General features: G+C 41.0%; 2 protein-coding genes across 3 annotated transcripts in view; both read left to right on the forward strand.

Annotated features, from left to right (window-relative positions):
- LOC140755238 (uncharacterized) overlaps positions 1-1,480 on the forward strand; it is a 202,713-nt gene extending 201,233 nt beyond the window's left edge. For both annotated transcript variants that reach the window (XM_073090471.1, XM_073090482.1), the window contains one exon: positions 1,268-1,480. In XM_073090471.1, the coding sequence (XP_072946572.1) occupies positions 1,268-1,480 (213 nt within the window). The remainder of the gene's footprint in view (positions 1-1,267) is intronic.
- Positions 1,481-9,124: 7,644 nt separating this feature from the next.
- Cog3 (conserved oligomeric Golgi complex subunit 3) lies at positions 9,125-19,274 on the forward strand. Its single transcript, XM_073090557.1, has 11 exons — positions 9,125-9,365; positions 9,959-10,141; positions 10,850-10,976; positions 11,438-11,586; positions 12,089-12,339; positions 13,169-13,393; positions 13,870-14,009; positions 14,172-14,329; positions 17,037-17,681; positions 18,146-18,337; positions 18,634-19,274. Exons 1-11 carry the CDS (start codon positions 9,216-9,218, stop codon positions 18,904-18,906), a joined length of 2,493 nt encoding a protein of 830 aa, XP_072946658.1. The 5' UTR covers positions 9,125-9,215; the 3' UTR covers positions 18,907-19,274.
- The last annotated feature ends 83 nt before the right edge of the window (positions 19,275-19,357 follow it).

Genomic DNA, 19,357 nt, shown 5'->3' on the forward strand with positions numbered 1-19,357 from the left:
ATGGCGTAGGTTGATAATATTGTATATTTTAAAATAATTTATCCTTATTCGTATTGTAGCATAAGAAAAAAATATGTTTACGATTTATTACGTATTTACGAGTTGTATGAAAGCAAAACATTGTATTGTGGTGTCAATTATATAAATCTTTATGATAGATTCTAATATAGATTCTTATAAATTTATTTATTTAACTGTCTTCTACCATTATTTACATTTTCCTCATCGCTATAAGTAAACAGGTTATATAATTGCTTCTTAAAATTAAAAACCTTGCAAAGAAGTAAAACATTTTGGTATTTTCCTCCTATAAGCGTCGGAGATGTTGTTTTAATATATTAATAATAATTTTATATATTGTAATAAAATCATATATTTTGGTCACGAACTTTAAATACATTATTCGTGTAATTCCTTAAATGAATTATAATGAAGATCTGACACTATCCGACCAAAACACAAAATTTTGTAGAAATACTTAATTTATACTATAAATTAACTGGACTATCGCTTACACCTGGCGTGAAAACGCGGTTTTGAGGCAGATCGTGGAAACAAGAGCTTTGTTTATATCGTTCATGCTTAGTGTAGGTACTAGAGTTCAGGGTGCACACGCGGGCGGCGTGGCGCGGTGATGACGTGTGCGCCGCCATTTTAAATAGGACGTGCGCCCGCGCAGACCATCAGTCGCCCGGTAGACCGCGTACGCGCAACTTCATCGTTCCTCTTGTTAGTTATCGACCGCGCGCCACTTAGTAGAACGCCAGCCGCCGTCGGCACAACACGCACTACGCATACACATTATTCACGGTGACCCTGAAAATTAGTTCGCTGCTGAAACATGATTGACGTCGTACCGCTGCAACCGAGAGATGGCTGCCTCTACGAAATCAGACAAAGGGGACAGAAAGATCCCTGTTACGTGGTCGTGCCTAATCCAGAAGTACGTTTCTATTAGTTATGCCGTATAAGCATTAATTGCGTGTTATGTTAAACATTTTATACAAATTAGGAAGTTTGTGTAAACAGTGCTCAGTCAAGTAGCGTCGCCAAATTTAAACATTTCGTTATCAAATTAATCGTCGTGTTGCCGTGAATTCGTTGTGATATTTTTAAATAATCCTTGATCATTTATAAATAAATTTATCGATATCTTTCAACCGATTACATTGTTTACAATTTTGTACGCATTCTTTATAATTTAATGTATAGAATAATATTTACCGAAAATGTTCAAGTATTAATAGTGGCGTATGCATTGTTTCAGGATCTGGTTAAGAGCCACTTGATGTTCGCGGTGCGCGAGGAGGTGGAAGTGCTGAAGGAGCGCATCGCCGAACTCATGGAAAGGATCAACCAGCTCGAAGTGGAGAACAGCTACCTGCGCGCGCACGCCAGCCAGGACACGCTGGCGCAGCTGCCCGCCGCGGGCGCCAAGCCGCCGCCGCAGCCGCAGGGCCCCCAGCCCCCCGTGTCGTAGGGGGTCGTGGGGGGTGCCTCGCCTGCCGGCGGACGCCGGCCCGGCCCATCCGGCCTCCCCCCTCGGCGCGCGCTCCACGCGGGACCCGGGGAGTCACTATGGCTGTGCTATGTTAATTCGTAGGTTAACAGACGAGCGCCGAGGGACCCGCGCCCGGGCGCCGGTCGAGCGCAGTCGCCACCGGGCTCGCGACTAGCGCGTCGCCGCGAGCGGCGCCCTCTGCCGGCCCGTAGTCGCGCCGTAGAGGCCCGCGCTCGGCGACCCTATAAGATATTATTATGCTTCGGATTCATAGAAATATATTTTTCTGTTATTTAATCTTTAGGGTGCAGAATTTCGTGCTAACTGCCATGCTTTTGCTACGCATCTCGGCGACGAGCCGTTTAGTGTTTCGATGTACGTCGTCTCTATTATTTTCGTTCGGTTTAAACATTAGGAGGTAACGCTATCCACGTAATGTATTCCATGTAAGGTATCTCGTAAGGCGTGTGTTTATAATAAATGTAATAAAATAGTTGAATATTCCTACGCATTGAACTATGACTGTTAATTTATTTTCTATTTTTTTATGTATGTAGTTTAAGTTATTTATCGAGTTTTACCGTGTTACATTTAAATCGCAAGTGTTTGTCGCTCGTCAGCCCACGAATAATGATCTGTCGGTAGTGAAGTGGTGAATGTGTAGGGTGTGGACCTGTGTAGTGTGTAGAGCGTTGTAGACGGCGGTCGAGAGCGGTGTAGCGGCCGCGGTTGCGAATGCTGGCTTTAGTCAATTTTGCACGCTGAAACTGAAAATATACTATTTTTATTCCAACCCTATGTATCGATAATAGAGGTTATAGCAATTTAACATTGTATTTTTTTAATGATTAAAATTGTTTGTATATAGTACAAGTTGTAATAGAATTGTGAGTCGGAACGATGTACATAATGAGAGTATGTGATTGTAGGAGCCGATTATCGTATAGTCTGCCTTGAAAGGATCGCATCCGATGCTATCGTTAAACGTATAAGTTAAATATTCGCTGTATTTAAACTCGCTTCATTGTTTATTGATAAACATACGAACAAAGCGGCTAGGGACTGTATGGATTGTTATAGGTTTTGTAATTGAAAGTTTATGGAATGTGCGGAAGACAGAGTATAGGATGGCGTCCCATCGCCGTGTGACTATTTCATAGAGTAGTATTTTGTACAAGGCTACATATATGTATAGATGTTCTATTAGGTACTCGTGATTATTGTGAATATGCAGTAATTTACTCCTAAAGCATTGCTAGATATGAAATATGATATATGATTCTGAAATTGTAAATATACTGTAAACAGAGAATGTCCATTGTAGCTTATGTTGACCAGAAAGGTTCCTCGTACCCAATAAATGCAAAACTACTCACTTTATTGTTTTTATTACTTCCCGAAAACAGCACAAGTAACTGTTAAACACATTGACACTAATAACTGGTTTTCGAAATTGAATGTCTAATGTTAACTGTAAATGATTATATTTACACATTACTGTAAAAGATGTTCGGTTAAGCAACGTACGTAATATTATTGCATTGTTTCTTTCATTATATAAAGAGGTGTTACATTTTAACGTTAAATGGTTTATTTTATAACACACATAACAAATGTACAAAGAGAGAACAAGAACAACGAAGGTTAAATAATAAAACTGGATTTTACACTTCTACACTTAGTTTATTGACACTGTAACATTTAGTTTTTTTTTCACCTTCATTTTTATTTATTAAACTTAGTTCACCTGACGGTAAGTGGCTGATGCCGGCCATGGACATTTGTAATCAACCCCAGATAAGATCCTACATGAGTTTGGCCACTATGCGCCGCTATGCTTCCTTCAAACCAGAATACAACAACGCTTGTCACTGCTGTTATTGGGCAGATGTTGTGGTTACAGAAAGGAACACTAAGCATTTTATTAACTTAAAAAATACAAAGAAAAACTATTATGATACTATTTCACGATACAATTTATTTATTAACAAAAATATTGAATTGTTTGACAGAAGTTTGCATATTTAATATTTTGACAAACAAAGATATTTACTTCATAAAAATAATGAAATAAAATAATATACACAGGGATTTAACGTCCAACTTTACCTTACTTTCCTATCCCATATAATCCTAATCCGGTCTTTGAAGAACTAGTCATACTAGACCGGGAATACCAAGGAGATAAGTCGTATTTGCAAGTTCATGGTAGCAATGCAATAAGGACTGCCACGTCATTGTATCCTGTTGTGACTGTCATCGGTGATTTCTCTCGGGAACTGCGTATTACGTAAGTATTATAAGTAAAAATTATAAATAAACTATTGTAAGTAAAACTTTATTGGTGGATACTATGTAGACTGTTGTGCTACAATGTATGTATAAAACATGTTGCTTTCGACCCATTACTAGTCTCATTGGTGAGCAAGATTCTCCTCTCAGAGTGAGCGGGGCTTAGGCTGTACTCTACCACGATGGCCAAGTACGAATTGGTAGAGATCACACAACTTTAGCGAACCTGTTTTTTCTTAAAAAAAAATTTCAGGTGTGTCAGGTTTCCTCGTGTTGTTTTACTTCACACATAAAGTAATCTATTTCTAATACGCACATAACTGAATCATACATCCAGGGAGGCTCCACTGGTTCTTCAGTTTGAGTCTGGGATTCGAACATTTCTAATGGGCTACCTACGATGCTCGTTATAACTACATTTCAAAATATAATTTAATGTTGGTTAAAGTTGTTGTAGACCTTGCTCCACTGTCATTCGGCAATATATTATATATGCCTAATATGGTTCGATTCCAAAATTAATTATCCTTTAATACCACAAATAATACATTACCCCATCCCTACTAAGAATACGCTGTTATCAGGATGTAATGAGAGGATAATTAGGATCACGTAAGTTCTCTGTGTGACAATAAACCTCAATCGAAATACTCTTGACTAAATTTAAGGGATTACACTGCCTTTGTGGAGTTTGTGCCTTAAGTACCTATAATCTCTACTTTTGTGGAATATAAGTTGAAGGCTGGCTTAAAAGCTTTATATAACAGTTTGAGGAATCTATTTAAAGTTTTAGAAATAAGTACATGTTATTTGGAATAGAACAGAATTGAAATAAAAGTATGTACAGATGTTACAGATATAATTGGAATATCGATGTAAAATCGTACTAAATACTTAATCTAAGTTCGTAATCTATTGTTCTGTTTTGTAATCAGCTTATCGGATTATTTTTCTATTTTTGTTGTGCTAGTTACCTATTACTTTTAAGGATCATGTGTCGAATGTTATGTACCTATGTTCTAAAAGCGATATTATTTTCCTAAAAATATTTAATAATTTAGTAGAATATAAAAAGTAAGTAAATAATAGTTAAAATCAGACTATTTCTATCTATACTTTATCAAAGAATCTTTAGAAGGCAGCAGTTTGGCACGGACTATACCTGTTACCTTAGAACACCAGCGTTACTTAGGTAGCACTGATATGTTCTAGTTTGAAGGAGTTCGTCCTCCAAGGTGACTGACCTCCTAGAGAACTTCAAGCCTATTTCCAATGGATTACATAACCATCAAGTGGACTGCGTACTTGTTTGCTTCAATTTGATAAAAAAAATCTACGCATATCATAACAACTTTTATTTAAAAAAACAGGTACGAGTATCAAACAACAAAAACAATCGTATTAATAGGTATTACAAATCGACAATAACAAAGTTAAGGCGCAAAAAAAATGGCACAAATAATTTCTTATTCAAATTTATTCAACGATTGTGGTCAAAGGCAAATCTATACAACAAAAACGTATTTATACATACGCCGACAGGTATGGTACAAAAACCTTCAATTACAAGTAATGTGCCTACTGACTTGTAGTCGACATAACTAACACAAGCATAGTAACTAAATAGATTGCTACTAAAAACATAGTTTTGAAAAAAGAAATAACAATAGATGTGTCCAACACACACGTGAATCAACTTGCGCAATGGTTACCATGTTTTATCAATCTGATTCCGGGTTCGATCCTTGGTCATGCTATTTATGAATGTAGATGGACTGGATCTCTATGTTCGAGTTCACGTCTTTGTAACTGTTATGGCATCAAGTTTACAAAATACTTAACAGCACAATTCATAATAATTGAAAGGGTTATTCCTATGTAAATGTAGCTTTACTATATTATTCATAGATTTATTTATATAAAAATATCGCCAATTAGAAGTCTATATATTAATCATCATGACATAGTAACCGCGCCCACACCGGTTTGTTTTTAATTTGTAGCCGCCGTGCCCTTGACATTGCCAAACAGTTCCAATTAATACGTACAATGAATGTGCCTATTTAGATTACTACACCCTTTGTTTTCAAAATAAATTAGCGATAAAGGGTTTCAACAGGAAGATATAAAAGCGACAAACGCTTTCAAGCATATATACGTACAGGGTCTTTCTTTTTTGTTTTCGTTGGGGGAAATCTTCGAAAGGTACCCGGTGCCGTGGGAGCGACATAGAGTTATGTGGGATTCTTACCGCACTAAAATCCCCCCCCGGTGGCCGTCCTCGGCGCTTGGTGGAGAACTCCGGGATCTCCGATGGAACACAACCGGAGTCCTCCGAGCGCGATGCCCCAATCGGGCTCTTCCCTGGGGGAGCAGTTTACGCTCCTCCCACACACCTGGTGTTTACAACGGTATGCGGCCACACACACCGTCGTCCTTCCCGGGGTTACTTGCTGGACGGTTCGAGCTCCCACAGCCCACTCTTGCCGCCCGCAACCCCAGAAGCCCCCTTTTAGTCGCCTCTTACGACAGGCAAGGGATACCGTAGCCCTATTCTAGTCCGACAATACCAATCTAACGAAAAGTATTATCGTATGATCCTATAAAAACTAGTTAAATGAGTATGGAATGACATCGCACTTAATATTTTGTAGTGACAAACCACGTAGGTACTTACCTACCAACCGCAAAACCACAATATCAAAGAACTGCGAACAATTTTAGGTATTGTAACAAATTAAATTCTTGAGCTTTTATTCTTATGGGTACGTAATTACGTATTGATATAAATTTGTCTTAGTATCTTTCGGCGAAATAAAAACAAATGTTAAACTGTCAAATGTTAAAATATGCCTAAAATAATTTCGTAAGTTATTTTTTATCTATACTGTACTAAGAAGAGGTCTTATACGGGGTCTCCAATCATCTCCTAATCAAAATGGTACCTACTAGACACTATTTTGATGATTGTTTAAGTTAAAATCATGCTATTGTAGTTACTACTTACCTACTTGTAGTTGTCTTGAGCCGTTATACTTATCAGGGTGTTAACTGAGTAGCTGTTTCGTTCATAATCTTATCTTAAACGATAGACCTGTTGATATTAATTTTCTGTAAGCTATTTCTCATAGAAACGGCCTTGAAGCCCTGCTTGGCGCAATACATACCATATCGGTAAATTACGTTAAAGATTTCGATATCTGAGCCAGTATTTGTGTTATGTTATGGGTCTATGGCGCACATAGGGAATCCTAAATTAAGGATGAAATTATAAGAAAATCGTGCCTTAGAGGTGAACGACTTACGTTGGACTAAGGCCGCACCACCTACCAATCATTTCATCGATTTCATAACAACAAAGCCTAAATTGATTTAAATTAGTCAGTAAAACAGATAAGTTAACGGGAGGGTTTCTAAATTAGTGATTTTTCCAAAATATTGAGAAGTACTTTTTAACGCTTAACAATTACAATCGCAATTTAAAAAGGTTAAATGTATTATTAAAAAAATCTAAGAAACGTAGGAATCTATGGAACTTGATGAAAAGCACAAGTAAAATTGATACCTCCTTACGACGTTGAATGAGGTAAACAAAATTGTAAAGGCCAAATACAAAAGAAGCATTAATTTAAATGAATTGACGTTGTTTGCTGATTCATAGCTAAAAATAGTTTAATTTAATAAATATTATTACAGAACGCGTACTTAAAATTTTATTACTATTTTATAACAATCTTTATATATATATTTCTTATGTTCGTGTGTATGTCACTGAACTCCTAAACGACTGGACTGATTTTGATGAAATTTTTTGTGTGTGTTTAAGGGGACTTGAGAATGGTTTAGATTCACAATTTAGTCCATGGGAAAAGGATTTTTTAATTAATTTTTAATTCGTAAGTAATTGTTGATTTTGGAATGTTTCACATTGGATTCGACAGACTTCGCTACCATCGCAGTTTTATAGAATCGGAAATGTTTTTGTCCAAGAACCTACGAAGGTTTGGGAGTTATTCCAATGAAGGTACAAATTTACGGTTTTATGTATGTCATATTATTTCTTTAAAATGCGGGCGAAGCCGCGGGCACCACTAGTTTAATTATAAAATTCGTAATTACGTGTGTATTAGGTAGGTTTAATACCAATCTAAATCCGAAACGGATTCTGTTAGATTTGTTGTTATGTCTAATAACAAAAGAAAAGTAGCCAGTAACCAATCAGGGGTAGCGGCGCATCTGTGGCCGACCTCAGGTAGTAATATCTAATCCTATCTGGGGTTGATTACACCTACTACTTATAAAAAAAAGTAAACTAAGCTTTATATCCAAAAAACCTAACTTAGAATACATATAGGAATAGTTTCTTTATTAATTAATTAAGACTTGACATTTTACCTCTAAATACATATATATCACATCATCTTAATTTTATTGACGTAAGTAATCCTAATTATTCAATATAAATATGAATCTAAAGAGTCACTACTTCAACAATAAACTACTGAGACTTTTTTATGAATTTATGAAAAACGTATTACTGGTATGATAATTAATTAAATGACTATTGAATAATGTTTTAATAATTTACCCTACGAGTAATTGTGACGAACAATCATAATTAACAATTAATAGGTAGGTTTCTCATACTCGTAATATCATGAAACAGTCATGTGTTAGATGAAAATTGATTATCGACAACTTTGGAAACAGTGTTCACCGTCCTCATTATGTTTTACTACGAGTAGATGGCGTAATCAGAGTTAACATTTATAACATAAAATTATTTGTCAACTAAAACTAGTAATCATATCTATTTTCATGATATATATTTTGCTAATAAAGAAAATAATAAATTATTTCAAGTAAGTTATTCTTAGCTTAAATGATGTCTTTTTATAATTATAAGTTAGATAAAAGCAACTTGTTCTTTGCGAGCTATTATAAAATTGTCACACTATAATGAAATATCTCCCGACGAAAAAATATCCTTCTTCCTTGCTGAAATAATTACACAACGATGAACATTTGCTATGTACAATTTTATTATATCCTAAAATGTATTAGAACTAACATTGAATTATTTTGTAAATAGCGACATCTAGTGTTGAGTAGCACAAACTAAAACAAATTAGAGTAATAGAAATAGATACAAATAGAACAGAGACAAATAGATAACCGCATTTAATAAAAATAAGTTATTAGATAAATAAAACGATTTACTTTGAACTCTGCGATTTTTATGTATCGTTAACTATTATCTTTGAGACTTGTATTCACCCAAAGGCACTACGCCTGAATCGTCTATGACCCTTAGCCTTTAGCGTCACGTAGTAACGTCAAGGTTTGACACTGACAGCTAACCGGTTGACGTCATCTGGTTATGTTTCTATTCCAAATAAATATGATTTGAATATTTAAAATTATGGATAATATGACTCTTAAAGAAATTCAAAGCAAACTTTTGCAATGGGAAGCAGTGGACAACCCCCTGGCACCGCTCACGTCCAGCCAGAGAGAGGCTATACTAGACTTAGAGGCGCTTATGACTGGTGCTACTACAGAATCTGAACAGGTATCTAAATGAAATTTTAAACTGCATTTCTAAAGTTTATATATATATATATATATATATATATATATATATAAATTGTGAATTAGAATTTCACTAGGTACTTGCTACTTAAAATATATTTTCAGTATTGATTTCTTACGCTATGCACCAACTGATTTAACTTAATATTTGAGTAATAAGATCTTACTCCATCTACAAACAAATTTATATATATTTTATATATAATTGTAACAGTACATTTAGTGTTTACACAGTTATGAACAATATTTCTGGTTTCAATATAATATTTGCCATTCCTAAAACTTCTGTATCAGCTGTAAAGATATTCAATTAAAAGTGATAACATAAGCTTAAAAGTAAACTTCATGCAGAAATATACTTTAAATATGATTGTTAATAGATAGCATGACTTACATTAATTTTGACATTTTAAAGTTAACATATTATCTTATCATAATAAAATACTTAACATGTATGTTGTAAAATAAGCATTATTCAATAACTGAGTATGGATTTGAATATAATTGAATTGAATTTATAAATTATGATTTATTGAACTGTTATTACTTACAAATTTTATTTTAAAATTACAGGATGCAGTTGAAAAAGTCGAAAATGAATCAGACTTAGTACCTTCAGTGGAAACAACATATGACTTCCTGGACTGGTATGAGAGTCTGCATGAGAATAGTGCAAAGGCTGATGATGCACCATATGAGGCATATTACAAGCAGCTGGAAGACAGGAGAAATGAGTGTGTGGCTTTAAACAACCAGGTATGATTAACAAACAGTCATTTCCTCAAAAAAATATTTTATTAATTTAATAATGATTAATTGAGTGTATGGTTTGAACCAGGGAGGTATGAGTACAACCATCATGCCTATTTCTAGCATAAGGCAGTTCTCCATTTAGGTGGAAGGGAATGGATACTGGCTGACATACAATTATGTGACCTTAGCGCTCAGGAATGACATTTCATATGTGATCACCTGGTAGAACCTGTTCTAGAGGTGAAGTAGTGTTAGTTATAGTTATGCATGGGAGGCAGTTCAAATCCCAGGCACGCACCTCTGATTTTCAAAATTTATGTGCGTATTAGAAATTAATTATCACTTGCTTAAACGGTGAAGGAAAACATTGTGAGGAAACCTGCATACCTGAGAGATTTATATAAAAAAAAAAAAATTTAAAGGTATGTGAAGTCTACCAATACGCACTTGGCTAGCACGGTGGACTATGGCCTAATCCTTCTCATTCTGAGAGGAGACCCGTGCCCAGCAGTGGGACAGTAAGGGGTTGATGATGATGATGATGATGATGATGATGATGGGAGGCAGTGCCCGCATACCATCAGGCAAGCTAATTTACTACTCCAATGTTATAAATGAAGCTCAAGAATGTATTCTTCAGCCTTATCTAAAGGAATAATCATCCAAATTCTGTTGAGTATTTGCTGTAACATATGAATGTCTACTTTCCAGATTTCTGCCACAATGACAGACTTGAACAAATTGAATGATGAGTACAATCTGGTTTCCAACAAGACAAATGCATTACACACAATGAGTGAACAACTGTTGGCTGATCAGAATAAGCTCTCTAGTATTGGTATGTACTTTGCAAAGGTGCACTGTGTCTTCACACAGTTAAAGGGTGATTTAGCATAGAGGCAGAAGGGTTTCATTTGGAATATACATTTACTCTTGTGTAATGACTGTTAGAAAATTTTGCCAAGTTTTACATAAAAATTCTGGTTGTAATAAAAGATATTAAAATTTGAATTTTACTATCTTTTATTACAACGTATCTCTTATTACAATTTTAACAAATGCAACTGATGCTACAAGGGGTACAGATTGTTGACTGAGTTGAGCATTAGAACTAAAATTATGCTTTGAAATTGCATTATGTTGAAAACAAAACTGGAGTAAGCCACCTAACACAGGCACCTATCATAGGCGATGTTGACTACTTTCCATCAGGTAGCACGTTTGCTTTATTGTTAGACTCAAATATACCAAAAAATACTAAAATATTGCTATTATAATTGGAATGGGTTGATGTTCCAGGCGATGACATAAAGCAGAAGCTGCACTACTTCACGCAAGTGGAGCACCTGTCACAGCGGCTCAACAGTACCACTATGTCTGTCAACAGCGAGGCATTCTTCAATGTTCTGGCCAAGATCGATGAATGCTTGGATTATATGAGGGCTAATGTGAGTTGTTTGTGCTAGACGTAGATTAGTTTCTAATTTATCAATGATGTATCATGTTTAAGTATGCACTAGATCTCCAATAGATGGCGCGAAGTGAAGATTCTTTAAATACATTTTAGTGTCTTTGATAGACATTAAAAAGGAAGTGAGTAAAACCAATTAGTGTTCCACCGTGGTGATAGTGTCATATATTTCTGTTTTGTAAAACATTTCTAAGTGTTTTATTCTGTTTAGAGAGTTTTAAGGAAGAACTTACAGGCATTAAAAGATATATCAACTTATTCCACATGGAGCAATATATTTTTGTCGGACTTCAGATAAGGGTTTAGTTACAGATGTGTATAAGCTGCAGTATGCATAAATGACAATATGGTCAGTACATATACTGTAATTCAATTTACTTAAAAAAATATATAATTATTCTTTGTTAATATAATTTTATTTTTGTAACATCAGAATCATTTATTCATTCATTCAATCGTAATTCAATTCTTCTTTTCAGAGCACATTCAAAGAGTCCCACACATATTTAGTGAAGTACCGTCACCTGCAAAACCGCGCGATATCGCTCATTCGGTCCTACGTGACGCATGTACTGAACCATGCGACGGAACAGGTGTTAACGCCCGAAGAGCCGGATCAGGAAAGTATGGACACTGCGTACGCGGTGTACTTCGGCAAGTTCCAAGCCGCGACTCCCAAGCTCAAGATGGTTATAAGTGAGATTGAGAAGCGTGCGGAGACTAATGAAGAGTAAGTGTTTTGTATTTAGTATGTTGAATGAAAAACAAGTTGTAGTGTAACGTCTACCGTCACTAAAGATTCTGTGTGATTATGAAAAAGTATTTAAGAAGTTGAAAAGATTTAAGAAGTTTTAATTGATTTTTTATAAATCACAATCTATAAATGCTATGTTGTTGGTTCAGTGCAAATACTTTTGTAGTTCGAATTTGAATATCTGCAAACCACACTGTCACATCTATTTCTGCCTAACAACTGCAGTTTTAAGCACTGTTTTAAAGAGGGAGCAAGCATAATATAATAATCAGTCAATATAATAATCAATCAGAATAAATCAGTGATAGCAACATGTCTGTGGTTAACCTAAGGTAGGAATCTAATCGGTCATGGAATGTTATTGGATCTTTGTGATGTCGTTTTGTAACGGTAGTGCGATAAACTAGTTGATAAAGAGGTTTTATTGTTGTACAAGATATTGATGATTGTGGAAAATAATTGAATTTATGTAGGTGGTAGAATCTTTTGTGGTTCGACTCCGGCGGCACCACCGCCACACCTATTTTTACCTAATAACAGCACTGTTAGGCGCTGCTGTGTTCCGGTTTGTAGGGTGTGGTAAGGGAGACATACTTTTCCGAGGCGTTCCAGCTTAGTCATCAGGGGTAGCGGCGCATCTGTGGCCGACCTCAGGTAGGATATGTAATCCTATCTAGGGTTGATTACAGATGTCCATGGGCGGCAGTAGCCACTTACCATCAGGTGGACTGCATGCTCGTCTGCTACTCCTATATTACAAAAAAAATTGAAATCCCTTCTAGTGTATTAATGCCGTTCCCCGCAGCTACGCGTCCCTGCTGGCGGACATGCAGCGCGAGTACGCGTCTCGGCGCGCGCGCGTGTCGGGCGGCGCCACGGCGGGTGCGGTGCGCGCGGGCGCCGCGCGGGCCGCCCTCGCGCGCGACCACTGCGCGCTGCTCCGCGCCGCCTGCTCGCTGCTCGCGCTCGCCTGTAGAGATGAAACAGCGTTGTATCATCACTTCTTTACTACTACTAGTACTGCGCTCACGTGAGTAGTTTTTTGTGGTTAGTACAAAGGACTGGTATAAGCAGATTCGTGCAATAGCAAGGTCAAAATGGCGATAAATTATCACTACTATACAACGAGAAGCGGATGTAAGAGTATCATCCATACACCCATCTATCTAGTGATGAGAGAACTACAAAGATCTCCCCTAATCTACGCCACTCCGGCCGGCCTTGAGCAGTCTGCATCAAGCGGCTTTTCACCGATCTCTTCAGGACATTAGTACTCCTAATCACATAACAAACAGAATGCAGCGTTACGTCATAAAAAATATATTTGGTTAGGGAGGAAACATTTTATTGTCATCTGCGCGACACCCGCGCGCGGGACCACTGGGCGCGACTCCGCGCCGCATGCTCGCTGCTCGCGCTCACGTGTAGGGATCAAAGGGTTAGGGAGGAAGCATTCTATTATCATATTGTGTAACATGCCCATGATCCTTGCTATTTATTTTTCAGAGAATATCTACAAAGCTTATGTAACGGTCTGTATGAGACGCTCCGGCCGCACATAATCCACATTAACCACTTAGAGACGCTCGCTGAGTTGTGCGTAATTTTACGGGTCGAGGTTATTGAGGAGCAAGTTAACAATGATCGTAAGTGACATTATTATTTATTTTTCTATTAATGATAAATGGTCTAAGATATAGAGAAGTTACGACCACATTTGACATTACATATAGTATAGATCATATTTTAGGACTCCTTGTGAACTTACATACTGAACTTAATATAGTGTTTCCTATTTTTCCTGCTAGCGGCACTGGCGGCATTAGGGGTTGCGGCACGAGCGTTGTTACAAGACGCGCAGGAGCGGCTGGTGTTCCGCGCGCACGTGCACCTGCGCGCCGACGTGCTGCACTACCGCGCCGCGCCCGGCGACCTCGCCTACCCCGACAAGCTGCTCATGATGGAGGTGGGTGCCGCTGCAGCTCCTGCCGCAGCACGCGCAGGGGCGGCTGGTGTTCCGCGCGCACGTGCACCTGCGCGCCGACGTGCTGCACTACCGCGCCGCGCCCGGCGACCTCGCCTACCCCGACAAGCTGCTCATGATGGAGGTGGGTGCCGCTGCAGCTCCTGCCGCAGCACGCGCAGGGGCGGCTGGTGTTCCGCGCGCACGTGCACCTGCGCGCCGACGTGCTGCACTACCGCGCCGCGCCCGGCGACCTCGCCTACCCCGACAAGCTGCTCATGATGGAGGTGGGTGCCGCTGCAGCTCCTGCCGCAGCACGCGCAGGGGCGGCTGGTGTTCCGCGCGCACGTGCACCTGCGCGCCGACGTGCTGCACTACCGCGCCGCGCCCGGCGACCTCGCCTACCCCGACAAGCTGCTCATGATGGAGGTGGGTGCCGCTGCAGCTCCTGCCGCAGCACGCGCAGGGGCGGCTGGTGTTCCGCGCGCACGTGCACCTGCGCGCCGACGTGCTGCACTACCGCGCCGCGCCCGGCGACCTCGCCTACCCCGACAAGCTGCTCATGATGGAGGTGGGTGCCGCTGCAGCTCCTGCCGCAGCACGCGCAGGGGCGGCTGGTGTTCCGCGCGCACGTGCACCTGCGCGCCGACGTGCTGCACTACCGCGCCGCGCCCGGCGACCTCGCCTACCCCGACAAGCTGCTCATGATGGAGGTGGGTGCCGCTGCAGCTCCTGCCGCAGCACGCGCAGGGGCGGCTGGTGTTCCGCGCGCACGTGCACCTGCGCGCCGACGTGCTGCACTACCGCGCCGCGCCCGGCGACCTCGCCTACCCCGACAAGCTGCTCATGATGGAGGTGGGTGCCGCTGCAGCTCCTGCCGCAGCACGCGCAGGGGCGGCTGGTGTTCCGCGCGCACGTGCACCTGCGCGCCGACGTGCTGCACTACCGCGCCGCGCCCGGCGACCTCGCCTACCCCGACAAGCTGCTCATGATGGAGGTGGGTGCCGCTGCAGCTCCTGCCGCAGCACGCGCAGGGGCGGCTGGTGTTCCGCGCGCACGTGCACCTGCGCGCCGACGTGCTGCACTACCGCGCCGCGCCCGGCGACCTCGCCTACCCCGACAAGCTGCTCATGATGGAGGTGGGTGCCGCTGCAGCTCCTGCCGCAGCACGCGCAGGGGCGGCTGGTGTTCCGCGCGCACGTGCACCTGCGCGCCGACGTGCTGCACTACCGCGCCGCGCCCGGCGACCTCGCCTACCCCGACAAGCTGCTCATGATGGAGGTGGGTGCCGCTGCAGCTCCTGCCGCAGCACGCGCAGGGGCGGCTGGTGTTCCGCGCGCACGTGCACCTGCGCGCCGACGTGCTGCACTACCGCGCCGCGCCCGGCGACCTCGCCTACCCCGACAAGCTGCTCATGATGGAGGTGGGTGCCGCTGCAGCTCCTGCCGCAGCACGCGCAGGGGCGGCTGGTGTTCCGCGCGCACGTGCACCTGCGCGCCGACGTGCTGCACTACCGCGCCGCGCCCGGCGACCTCGCCTACCCCGACAAGCTGCTCATGATGGAGGTGGGTGCCGCTGCAGCTCCTGCCGCAGCACGCGCAGGGGCGGCTGGTGTTCCGCGCGCACGTGCACCTGCGCGCCGACGTGCTGCACTACCGCGCCGCGCCCGGCGACCTCGCCTACCCCGACAAGCTGCTCATGATGGAGGTGGGTGCCGCTGCAGCTCCTGCCGCAGCACGCGCAGGGGCGGCTGGTGTTCCGCGCGCACGTGCACCTGCGCGCCGACGTGCTGCACTACCGCGCCGCGCCCGGCGACCTCGCCTACCCCGACAAGCTGCTCATGATGGAGGTGGGTGCCGCTGCAGCTCCTGCCGCAGCACGCGCAGGGGCGGCTGGTGTTCCGCGCGCACGTGCACCTGCGCGCCGACGTGCTGCACTACCGCGCCGCGCCCGGCGACCTCGCCTACCCCGACAAGCTGCTCATGATGGAGGTGGGTGCCGCTGCAGCTCCTGCCGCAGCACGCGCAGGAGCGGCTGTCGGTGTCGTTTGCAAGCCGACCAAGGTACCCGTAAAGGAGGTAGGCGCGATAGAGAGACTGAGATGTTTGCCATAGAGATGGGTGCAGTCGCAAGCGTGTAGTCGCTCTGCCGCAATGGGTGTGATAGAGGTGAGTACAGTAGCACTTGTATAGTATCCCTGTTGCACGTAACTGGCGTCAATATCGCATGGCAGCATTCGGTAGTCTGGATGCAGTGAGTAAATGGCAACTGCTGTTTTTTTTATCAGAATGTGTCACAGCTTGCGGCGGTGGTGACAATCTGTCCATCTCATCTCACCCCATAACATGATCCCTCATAACGCAATCTAAACAACAGCATTATCCTCATTCCCTTAAATCAAGATTAACATAATTATGGTTAAGAAACTAAATACCACGCTGAAATCGCACAAGGAAATAATCCTGATAAATGGGACAAAATTATTAAAATCGTATATTGTCATTGGTTCTTGATAAGTTATCAAAATTTTAAATTAATTGAACCATTCAAAGTGGATATAAATTGAGTTCAAATATTCTGTTACATACATACATACAGGTCAAGCTAATAAAAGCGTGGTAATAATACTATTTCTCTATGTTGAGAACTCCACTGTTGGTACCTTATTACAATTTAATGTTTAGTAATAATATGATGATATATTTTGCAGCAAATCGCCATGTCACTGCAAGAGCAGAGCCTGAAACGAAGCGACTCCCGCAACTCGATGGTTTCGGACGTGTCAGCGACTTCGCAGGAAGTGGCCAACATTAACGTGGAGGCTCAAAGGCGACCGCAGGCGTCTCCTGCTGACCTGCACGGCATGTGGTACCCGGGGGTCAGGAGAACCTTAGCAGCACTCTCAAGGCTTTACAGATGCTTGGAGAAGCGAGTGTTCCAAGGATTGGCCCAAGAGGCAATTTCCTTATGCGTCCAGAGCATAGACAATGCAGCGAAGCAGATTACGGATACCAAAACACATATCGACGGGCACCTGTTCCAAATTAAGCATCTACTCATCTTGAGGGAACAGATCGCACCTTTCCAAGTAGACTTTGTTATTAAGGAAACAATCTTGGACTTCAGTAATATGAAGAATGCTGCATATGGCCTCATCCAGAAACCAAGGCAGATATTTTCATTAAATAGCAACAATACATTGTTAGAGTTTCTTTTAGAAGGCACTCCGATGGTGAGGGAGCATCTCCTAGACTCAAGGAAGGAGGTGGATAGACAGCTGAAGTCTTGCTGCGAAACTTTCATCAAGGACGCCACTGAGGTCATGGTTGGACCTATGATCGAGTTTATTGAAATGGTATGTGAATGTATTTCTTTTAATTTACGCGCACATGGTCACACATAAATGAAACAAAACACGTAGTTTTTCTCAGAATCCTTCTTAGATTTTTACTTACCAATGAATCACAAGACGTTTTGTTTGAAGAAAAAAAGAGGTTCAAGAAAGTTCCTATGACAACTGTCTTTACTATAAATTACCTCAAGCAAATTAGTCACTTGTTTATATTTCAATGTTGCTGGTCAAATATTTCAGAACACAATTTGTTCTAAAATTCCAAAATGTTTTTTGAATAAGTCCTACATTTATTAAGTTAAGATTAAAACTACTTCGCAACAATCCGCTACAAATATGTATGATGGTATATATTTTAAACCATGCAATTATTATTATTTATTTCAAAGTAGCTGTATCTATATCTTTGTTTAGCATCACACTTTGGTTTGCATCATTTGTTTTAGCTCAACTTTATTTGTGAATAGGTCCACGCGTTATCCCAGAAGACACCAGCGGAGTCGCTCAAATCACAGCCGTGGGCGTCGCCCGAACAGATGGCGCTAGTGGTGAAGGAAGCTCAGCGGAGGATCAAGGCTCACCTGGCACCGCTGCAACGATCCATGCAGTTGTACCTCGCTAATAAGGAGACTGAGTTTATATTGTTTAGACCTATTAGGGTAAGATTTATGTTGTGAACTATATCAGTGCCTGATCTATTTTGTTAGAGTTTACAGACCATGTGGTGTTAAGTGATATTTGCTGCATATGCTACTGTATGACTCCATATACAAGCTGAATTCTACTTAATTTAAATCGTACTGTGATTGATAAATGTCTTACATATTGCAATGCAAGTCAGATGCCATAATATGCTCTTTAAGTAAATAATTAAATATCTTGAAATTAGATAATCTCGAAATTCGGTTGCATAATCAATATACTGCGTTGCATGAAAACATATTTTTAATTTCAGAATAATGTGGTTGGGTATTTCGTACAACTGGAGCAACTCCTCACCACCTCTGGTTACTCAGAAGAAGATATCCTCATAGTGGCGTGTCCCACACCAGAACAAGTGTCAGTCTTCATATCCTCAGCTAGCCTGATCAGCCACAACGAACAAGTGTTGCCGTTTGGAAAGAAACGCAAGACCAGCACGGTTAGGAAACCCAGTGTGACCAGCGTTCAGGAAAAACAAGAGGAAAGCGGTAGCAGTGATAAGCCTACTACTAGTCAAGAATCTTAAATTGATTCAGAATTCTAGACTGCAATAACGTAAATTATATTGGTCATCTCCATAATATACATAAATATGTCATTAAGATGATTATATATTTATATGGTTTATAAACTTAAATGCTACTATCTTAATAAAATACATATGGTTTACTTGATTACTTTAAGTGGTAATAAAGTTTCATTTGTCATAGTTGCTCCATATTTATGTCTACCTTATGGTTCATTGAAAAGAGGTTATATTTTGTAGTCTCACATAATTTTTAAGTGTAAAATAAAATAATATTTGTTCAACAAAAAAGGATTTCAGTTTTATAAAATTGCATTGTAGTGACCCTTGGACCATATTCAACCATCCTCTATGAATTCTTGAAACTTATGAAGCATGCTCCATTTAACCAGATAATGATGCTATGAAAGGTATCTATGTTATATTGTTAACATAGAAATAAAAAAGAAAT

The sequence above is a fragment of the Epargyreus clarus genome, unplaced genomic scaffold (genome assembly GCF_041222505.1).
Source record: "Epargyreus clarus isolate Ecla_fem2 unplaced genomic scaffold, WU_Ecla_fem_2.2 ptg000003l, whole genome shotgun sequence".
Taxonomy (NCBI): Eukaryota; Metazoa; Arthropoda; class Insecta; order Lepidoptera; family Hesperiidae; genus Epargyreus; species Epargyreus clarus.